The sequence below is a fragment of the Hevea brasiliensis genome, chromosome 12 (assembly GCF_030052815.1).
Source record: "Hevea brasiliensis isolate MT/VB/25A 57/8 chromosome 12, ASM3005281v1, whole genome shotgun sequence".
NCBI classification, from domain to species: Eukaryota; Viridiplantae; Streptophyta; class Magnoliopsida; order Malpighiales; family Euphorbiaceae; genus Hevea; species Hevea brasiliensis.
Window position 1 is genome coordinate 31,323,212 of NC_079504.1, and position 9,858 is coordinate 31,333,069.

The following is a 9,858-nucleotide window of genomic DNA, read 5'->3' on the forward strand; positions in this document are numbered from 1 at the left end:
CGACAAAACACGGGAGAGATGCTGGATTCATAAATTGATAGTTCCTAACCCCTATTGACGCGTTTTAAAGCCGTGAGGGCTTCAGCCCAGAGCGAACAATATCACTAGTGGGCCGGGCCATTACATTTGTGGTATCAGAGCCGCTCCGCGTGCAACCTTGAACGATGGTGGGGCAAACCTCAGCGAGGACGCTGAGTCCCATAAGGGGGGTGGATTGTAACACCCTAGGCAAATCCCACATCGACAAAACACGGGAGAGATGCTGGGTTCATAAGTTGATAGTTTGTAACCCCTATTGACGCGTTTTAAAACCGTGAGGGCTTCAGCCCAGAGCGGACAATATCACTAGTGGGCCGGGCCGTTACAGAATGATTCAACAAATAAATTTAAGGATCGACCAGCTTGCCACTCATAACAGGATGTTGGAAAACCAAATAGCTCAATAAGCAAGCTCTTCTAGCAAAGAACAAGGGAAACTTCCAAGTCAACCAGAGAATCCTAAAGAACATTGCAAGGCAGTAATCCTATGGAGTGGGAAAATTGTGGGAGAAGAAGAGAAATATGAGGTAAAAGAGGAAAAGAAGAAAGAAGATGAAGACAAAAATGAATCTATTCCGAATCATGATGAAGTTAATGAGGAAGCAAACAAAAAGAAGGAAATTGAAAAAGAAGAAGAGGAAAAGTATGTGCCTCAACCACCACACAAGCCACCATTGCCATATCCTCAAAGGTTTCAGAAAGCAAAGCTAGATAAGCAGTTTGGGAAATTTTTGGAAGTTTTGAAGAAATTATATATCAACATTCCATTTACAGATACAATTTCTCAAATGCCCTCATATGCTAAATTCCTGAAAGAAATTTTGTCAAACAAGAGGAGATTAGAAGATTATGAAATGTGGCATTAACAGAGGAGTGTAGTGCTCTCTTACAGAATAAACTTCCACCAAAATTGAAGGATCTAAGAAGTTTCTCTATTCCTTGTCACATTGGGGATATTAGTATTGAAAAGGCATTGTGTGATCTTGGAGCTAGTGTAAGTTTGATGCCACTCTCCATTTGTGAAAAGCTGAAGGTAGGAGATTTTAAGCCCACCACCATTTCTTTGCAACTAGCTGATAGATCCATCAAATATCTAGTGGGAATTTTGAAGAATGTGCCCTTAAAAGTTGGAAAATTTTTCATTCCTGTGGATTTTGTGGTTCTTGAAATGGAAGAGGATATCACATACCTATCATCTTGGGAAGGCCATTTTTAGCCACAGTAGGGGCTATAATTGATGTAAAGAAGGTAGATTAACATTAAAAGTTGGAGAAGAGGAGGTGGAATTTAATTTGAATCAGACTTTGAAGAAACATCATGGAGTTGATCCTTGTTTAAGGGTGGATGTTATTGATGAGATTGTGGAAGCAGAATTTAAGAAAAGATATCCTGAGGACCCTTTGGAGAATTGTTTGGTACATAGGAGAACAACAAAGGATGAAAATCCTAAAGTTGCAGCTTTTGCTCAAATTTTGGAAGCTACTCAAGAAGTTGTAGGAGATCAAGTTTTGTAAGTTGAAGAATTGAAATATGAAGTTGCACACCCATCTTTGCTAGATGAGAAGGACGCACCACAGGTAGACCTCAAACCACTTCCATCTATATTAAGGTATGCTTTTCTTGGACCTAATTCAACTTATCCTATCATTATTAATGCAAATTTGAGTGATGTACAAGTTAAAAAATTGCTGAGAGAGTTAAGAGCACATAGAAAAGTCATTGGGTACACCATTGATGACATAAAGTGTACAAACCCTACCTTATGCATGCATAGGATTCTTTTAGAGGATAATTTTAAAGCTACCATAGAACATCAAAGAAGGTTAAATCCTAATATGAAAGAGGTGGTGAAGAAAGAAGTCTTGAAACTGCTTGAAGTTGGAATCATTTATCCTATTTCTGATAGTAGTTGGTTTAGCCCAGTTCATGTAGTTCCTAAGAAAGGAGGTGTGACCGTTGTGAAAAATGAAAATAATGAGTTGATACCTACTAGAATTGTCATAGGGTGGAGGATGTGTATAGATTACAGGAAGCTTAATAGTGCCACTAGGAAAGACCATTTTCCCTTGCCTTTTATTGATCAAATGTTAGAGAGGTTAGCAAAACATTCATATTTTTGTTATTTGGATGGGTATTCTGGTTTTTTCCAATTCCCAATACATCCTAGTGATCAAGAGAAAACCACATTCACATGTCCATATGGCAAATTTGCATATAGAAAGATGCCTTTTGGCTTATGTAATGCACCAGCTACTTTTCAGTGGTGTATGATGGCCATTTTCTCTGATTTTATTGAGGAAATTATGGAAGTTTTCATGGATGATTTTTCTGTATATGGTTTTTCTTTTGATAATTGTCTATCTAACCTCTCTAAAGTGCTTAAAAGATGTGAAGAAACAGATTGGGTGCTAAATTGGGAGAAATTTCATTTTATGGTGTAAGAAGGCATTGTTCTTGGACATTTGGTATCACATAGAGGAATTGAAGTGGACAAGGCCAAAGTAGAAGTGATTGAGAAGATGCCTCCACCAACTTCAGTGAAAGGAATTAGAAGTTTTCTTGGGCATGCTGGGTTCTACTGGCGATTTATAAAGGATTTTTCAAAAATTGCTAAACCTCTTACAAATTTGTTAAATCATGATGTTCCTTTTAATTTTGACCACGCTTGTTTTGATTCTTTTAATAGGTTGAAGGAAGCTCTAACAACAGCCCCTATTATGCAACCTCCGGATTGGTCATTGCCATTTGAGATTATGTGTGGTGCTAGTGACTTTGCTGTGGGAGCTGTACTTGGTCAAAAAAAAAAAAAGAAGAGGTCTTATGCAATCTATTATCCTAGCAAAACTCTAGATGATGCTCAAGTAAATTATGCCACCACTGAGAAAGAATTTTTAACTGTGGTATTTGCTATGGAAAAGTTCAGATCATACCTGGTTGGATCGAAAGTGATTGTCTATACAGACCATGCCGCCATAAGATATTTGATGAATAAAAAAGAAGCAAAGCCAAGACTGATAAGATGGGTTCTATTGCTACAAGAGTTTGACTTACAAATTAAAGATAAAAAAGGAGCTGAAAATGTTGTGGCAGACCATCTATCAAGGATTAAGTATGAGAGTAAGGATGGAAATGAAGAGGAATTGCCAATTGGTGAGTTTTTCTCGAATGAGCAATTGCTAGTTATTGTTGCTATATTGCCATGGTTTGCAGATTTTGTCAATTACCTGTCATGTGGAGTTCCCCCACCAGATCTGAGCTATCAACAGAAAAAGAAATTTTTGCATGATGTGAAATTTTATACATGAGAGGACCCATTGTTATTCAAGAGATGTAATGATAGCCTAGTTAGAAGATGCGTGCCTAAAGAGGAAATAGGAAACATTTTAGAGCCTTGTCATTCTTCTGATTATGGATGTCATTTTATTGTGGATAAAATAGTGGGTAAAATACTTCAAGCTAGATTCTATTGGCCACACATGTTTAAAATTGTGAGAGAATTTATTTTGAGATGTGATAGATGTCAAAGAGTGGAGAATATTTCAAGGAAAAATGAAATGCCACAACAAGGAATTTTGGAGATTGAGTTATTGGATGTTTGGGGCATAAATTTCATGGGAGCACTCCCATCATCTTTTGGGAATAAGTACATTTTGGTAGGTGTGGATTATGTGTGTAAATAGGTTGAGGCCATTGCTTCCCCTACAAATGATGCAAGGATAGTAGTGAAATTTTTGAAAAAGTTTATTTTCACTAGATTTGGAGCTCCAAGAGCTATAATCAGTGATGGTGGATCTCATTTCTGCAATAAACAGTTTGAAAATCTTTTGAAGAAATATGGGGTTACTCATAAGGTAGCTACACCTTATCATCCTCAGACTAGTGGGCAAGTTGAAGTATCTAATAGGGAATTGAAGAGAATTCTGGAAAAAATTGTTAATCATTCAAGGAAGGATTGGTCATTGAGGCTAGATGATGCATTATGGGCGTACAGGACAGCTTACAAGACACCCATTGGAACTACACCTTTTAAGCTAGTCTATGGGAAATCATGTCATTTGCCAGTTGAGTTGGAGCACAAAGCATATTGGGCAATCCGAACTTTGAATTTTGACTTAAACAATGCTGGAGAGAAAAGGTTACTTCAATTAAATGAACTTGAAGAGATAAGGTTGGATGCATATGAGAATGCTAGGATTTTTAAGGAAAGGACTAGATTTTGGCATGATAAGTATATTAAAAGAAAGGAGTTTAAAGAGGGTGATCTGGTTTTATTGTATAATTCTAGACTTAGACTCTTTCCTGGAAAGTTGAAATCAAGATGGTCTGGTCCTTTCAAGGTCGTCAAAGTTTATCCACATGGAGCTGTGGATATTTGGAGTGAAAATTCTGGTCTTTTTAAAGTTAATGGTCAAAGGCTCAAGATTTATATCACAGGCCAGCCCATTGAGAAAGGGAACAAGTTGTTTCCTTGATGATCCACTAATTCACTAAATTAAAGAGGGTCAAGCTAATGACCTAAAATTAGCGCTCTTTGGGAGGCACCCCAAAATTTTTCCTTTCTACTTATTTTTTCTTTTATTTTGTTTCATCTTATATCCCATTGAACTCAATTCTGAACTAATTTAAGCTTTATGTCTGATTGCAGCAACATGGTGGAGTGAAAGGCTATTTTAGTTGCAGCATTTTGAGGAAATTGGTGAGAAATATAGGAACTTTCATGGTAATCAATAGCAACATGCTTTTGATTTTACTTTTTGGCTAATTAATTTTGATATAGTGCACCAAGATCGACATATTTGCCATTGTATATTTTGCAAAATTTCATAATACAATTCTGCAGAAATTTAATCATGTGAACAGTGTGTACAGTAGAATTTTATTCCTTATTCATGAATTTTTAATGATGAGTTTAGGGTTCAATTTGGGTGTTATTCCTTGTGGTGTGATTGTTAATGTGAATATTACTTGAATAATGTTTTAGTTTGTATTTGGTGGATTGATAGATTTTAATTGTTCTTGGCGATTAATTGGGTTTCAATTGAATTTTGAGTGAAATTTCTGTACAAATTGTGTTTTGAGTTTAGTTTTAGTGTGTTTAGGATCACATTTCTGGGTTTTTTATCAAGTCATTTAACACTGGGTTCAACATGATGTATGCTGGGGGTAGTGTCATCACCAAAACCTGTTCTTGGCACTTTAAATTGCTAAAAATGTAAAACCTGCTGAGAGTTTCAAGGGGTCTGACATGCCTCATGTAGCACTTCATGTACAATAACACGGGGCATGTCATTTTTCCATTTTATTCCAACATGCCTCATGTTATTCATCTTACACCAAATCACACAGGGCATGTCACCCCTCACTATTCTTAACATGCCTCATGTTAAACACTAGGTATATCACCACTTAAACCTTTACCCTAGCCATTTTTTCATATTTCATCTCATCAGCCGCACAACCTAAGCTTTTACTGTTCCTTCCATAGTGTGCACCAAACAGCTTTCAACCTACATACCCAAGCTACAAGCCATAAAAATGGCTGCTAATAGTAATTCTTTAACCCCAACACCAAACCCTACACCACCCAATGCTCAACACAAAACACCCATTTCGTCCCCAAATCCCTAAATTCCCAAAATGAACCCTAGTTCTCCACCTCACCAATCCTTTCATTCCACCCCTAATCCCGACAATGCTACCCAAGACACCACACCTCCCTCCCAAAAACACACCAAATCCGCCCCTTCAGCTGTATATGAGACACGAAAAAGAAAGAAACCAGTTCTCCACTCCTCTGCTTCACCGAAACAGCCTAGAGTTGTTTCCCCAGGACCCATTAGTGCCAGAACCCACTCTGCTACCCAAAATCCTATCTCACCACAGGTTTCTTCTGCTCTAATTAAGTTCCAATCGCCCCTGCATCATTCACCAACAGTGTCTCAAACTGCTTCGGTTATCCTTCAATTTGGAAATCAAGTAAACTCATCTTACCCATGGACTTTTAGGGACTTTGAAATGAGGAAAAATTATTAGGCCCTTACTAAAAAGAAAATTTTAGCTACCAAGTACATTGATGAACACAGTCTCAAGGAAATAGGGTTCTATGAATCTGTTAGTGAATATTTAGAAAATATAGGTTGGAGTGATTTTGCTACGATTCAAGAACCTGCTTCTAGGGAATTGACAATTGAGTTTTTAAGCTCATTGCAATTGGACTTCCAGCCTATGCAAAGTAACCATAAGGACACCATTTCCTTTAGGTGTTTGGGTCAGGACAGAGAACTTGACAATGTTCAAGTGAATGCCTTATTTGGTTTTTGTAATGATGGAGCAAAAGTGATAGAGTGGCAAAGGACTATTTATGACCCCCCTACATTTTGAAAGTCCATTGCACCATATGGGAAATACTACAACCCTAGTTCTACTAAGGCCTCGGCTATTCAAGACCCTGCTCTGAGATACTTGCAAAGATTCATATCTTACACTATACTAGGTAGAGGGCATAGTAATGGAGTTGTAGGAAAGAATGATTTATTCTTTTTATGGTGCATGAAAGAGAAGAAAAAAATAAATGGTGCTTATTTTCTTTGCTCACATATGGAACATATAGTCTTTAAGCATTCAGCTGGCAATATAGTTATTGGAGGGATGGTGACTGTAATTGCCAAATCATTTGGTTTTAACCCTAACCAGTTTGCTATGGTGTCTATGGTTGGCCAGTCTTTTCTAAATTGAATTATTATGACTCAAATGAAAATTTGTGTAAAGAGGGGTGATGCTTATGTGTTGGTAAATGGGGGACATGAGAGTACAAAGCAGCAGCAATCACAGGGTATAAGACAAAGACATCACGATCTTTGGTCCTTCTAGCTCATATCCATCTGGGTAACAAAAGTAAGAATGCTTGGCTAATCTCTCTAACATTTGATCCATTAAAGGAAGGGGAAAATGGTCTTTTCTTGTAGCATTGTTCAACTTCCTATAGTCCATGCACATTATCCAGCCTGTAACAGTTCTAGTGGGTATCAATTCATTATTCTCATTTTTAACAACTGTCACCCCACCTTTTTTTGGTACAACATGCACAGGACTAACCCACTCACTGTCAGAAATGGGATAAATAATTCTAACAGCTAGTAATTTCAGGATTTCCTTTTTCACAACATCGTTTATTGTAGGATTCAATCTTCTTTGGTGTTCAATAGAAGGTTTACTATTTGGCTCTAAGAAAATCCTATGCATACAGACTGTTGGACTAATTCCCTTTATATCATCAATTGTATAACCCAAAACTCTCCTATATTCTCTCAAAACTCTTAACAATTTCTCAATCTCAATATCAGTCAAAGATGCATTAATTATAACAAGATATGTTCCATTAGGTCCAAGAAAAGCATACCTGAGGTTGGAAGGAAGAGGTTTAAGATCTACCTTTGGGGCATCCTCTACCTTTAATGATGGTGGTTTAATCTCCAAAATTTGCACTTCTTTAGGCTGAAAAATTGTGGCTTCAGGATGTGGTGGAAAGCTCTCCAAGTATTGTGCAAAAGCAGCTATGTTGTGATTGTTATCATCAATGCTCCCACCATGGACTAAGCAATTTTCAAGAGGGTCTTGTGGATAGCTTTTTATGAAATGATCTTGAACAATCTCATCAATAATGTCTACCCGCAAACAAGACTTAACTTCTTCATGTTTCCTTTTCATGGTTGGATTGATGTTGAATATCATTTGATCATCTCCCACTCTAAGTGTCAATTTCTCACCCTTTACATCAATTAATGCACCAGCTGTTGCCAAAAAGGGTCTTTCCAATAAGATAGGAATTTTTGTGTCTTCTTCCATATCTAAAATGACAAAGTCCACTGGAATGTAAAATTTTCCAACCTTGATAGGCACATTTTCTAGAATGCCTTATGGATACTTAATTGAATGGTCAGCCAATGAAAGATACATATTTGTGGGCTTCAACTCTCCCATATTCAACTTCTCATATATTGAAAGTGGCATTAGGCTGGCATTAGCTCCAAGGTCACATAAGGCATTTGCCACACAATTATCACCTATATGACAAGGAATGGAAAGCACACCTGGATCTTTGAGTTTAGGAGGTAATTTCTTCTGAATTATAGCACTACATTGCTCTCCCAAGTTGATGGTATCATAATCTTCTAGCTTTCTCTTGTTGGCAAGAATCTCCTTCAAAAACTTGGCATAACTTGGCATTTGGGATAGTGCCTCGGTGAATGGCACATTGATATACAACTTCTTTAGCACTTCAAGGAATTTACCAAATTGTTTGTGTAGTTTATGCGTGATGAATTTTTGAGGGTAGGGAAGGGTGGGCTTGTAAGGCTCAGGTGGGATGTATGGTTTCTCTCCCTCATCTTGCTCACTTTTGCTTTCTTCTTCTTTTTCATTTTTCTTGCTCTCAACTGAATTTTCGTCTTTTTTGCTTTCTTTTTCTTCTCTCTTGTTTTCACTCCCTTGACCAACTTTCTTACCACTTCTCAAGGTCACAACCTTACATTGTTCATGACCGTTTTGTGGTTGGCTAGGTAGTTTGCCATAAGATTTACTTCCTGATGAGCTTGCTTGTTGAGCCAATTGAGTCTCCAACATACGATTGTGGGCTTGTAATTGATCCATGGTTTGTCTGATGTGTTGCATTTCTTCCTCCAATTTGCTATTCATCTTGCTTTGTTCAGCAAAAAATTTCTCCATCATGCTTTCCAAGGTTGGCTTCAGTTTATGAGGTGGAAGGGATTGTTGTGCTCTTGCTTGATATCCAGGTTGTGGCTGCCTTGTGGGCTGAAATTGAGGCCTATTTTGTTGCATATACTACTGGTTATGAGCATAATTTGAGCTTTCACCTTGTTGAGTGAAAGTTGCTTGTGGTCTCCATGTTGAGTTGTTCACATTGAAGTTAGAATTTCCCATAGGTTTCTGTTGATAACCTTCTACATAGGCAGCTTGTTCTTGCAAATAATCATCACCATAAGAAGAGTAATCAACTCCACAGCTTTGGGTTCCATCTGTGTAGGCAACTTATTGCATAGTTGTAGGAGTTGAGGTTGTTGGCTTTGTGCAAAAATCACTAAGAAGCTGAGTTAACTGATCAAATCTTGCATTCATGTAGCTAACTGAGTCAAGTTCATTAATCCCAGCCTTCTTTGGCTCAAGTGCTCTAGGATTTCCCCATAAATGGGTATTATAAGCAATCTTCTCTAATAGATCATAGCATTCTTCACTTGTCATTCTCATGAAATCTCCTCCTGCTTGTGAATCAATTGTGTTTCTTATGGCTGGAGTAACTCTGGTGTAGAAATTCTGAACAATCATTCATTTGGGTATTTCATGATGAGGACATTGCCTTTCAAGCTCCTTAAATCTCTTCCAAGATTCATACAAAGTTTCATCATCCCTTGGTTTAAAAGCTACTATCAAATTCCTCAAATAAGTGGTTTTCCCAGGTGGGAAAAATTGAGATAGAAAAGCTTGAGATAGCTGCCCCCAAGTAGCTATAGTAGCTTGCGGAAGTGAGTCATACCACTCTAATGCTGAATCCCGAACAGAGAATGGAAATAAAATGAGCCGAATCACTTTATCTGAAACTCCAAGCTGTCTTTATGTGCCACATACCATCAAAAATTTCTTCAAATGAGATTGAGGATTTTCAAGTGGACTACCTCCAAATTGTGAATTCTGAACCATTTGAATGAGACCGATCTTTAACTCAAATTGATTAGCTCTAATAATAGGTCTGTTATCTCTCACATATGCACATCTAGGAAAAGCATAATCTAACATGGATATTCT

General features: G+C 37.5%; 1 protein-coding gene and 1 non-coding gene across 2 annotated transcripts; both read left to right on the forward strand.

Annotated features, from left to right (window-relative positions):
* The first annotated feature begins 603 nt into the window (after positions 1 to 603).
* LOC131171190 (uncharacterized) lies at positions 604 to 1,553 on the forward strand. The gene is made up of 3 exons (XM_058130657.1): positions 604 to 682; positions 909 to 1,198; positions 1,341 to 1,553. Exons 1-3 carry the CDS (start codon positions 604 to 606, stop codon positions 1,551 to 1,553), a joined length of 582 nt encoding a protein of 193 aa, XP_057986640.1.
* A 7,838-nt stretch (positions 1,554 to 9,391) lies between these two features.
* On the forward strand, positions 9,392 to 9,498 carry LOC131171498 (small nucleolar RNA R71). The gene has a single exon (XR_009142158.1). It is a non-coding gene; the product is annotated as a small nucleolar RNA R71 (small nucleolar RNA).
* Positions 9,499 to 9,858: the final 360 nt, after the last annotated feature.

Bases quoted from the DNA above. Each gene is read 5' to 3' on its own strand.
- LOC131171190 (XM_058130657.1), top strand. From the start codon at position 604: ATGAATCTATTCCGAATCATGATGAAGTTAATGAGGAAGCAAACAAAA. The intron at 683-908 runs GTATGTGCCTCA...TGGCATTAACAG, and splicing joins GAAAAAGAAGAAGAGGAAAA to AGGAGTGTAGTGCTCTCTTA. The intron at 1,199-1,340 runs GTTCTTGAAATG...AATTTGAATCAG, and splicing joins TCATTCCTGTGGATTTTGTG to ACTTTGAAGAAACATCATGG.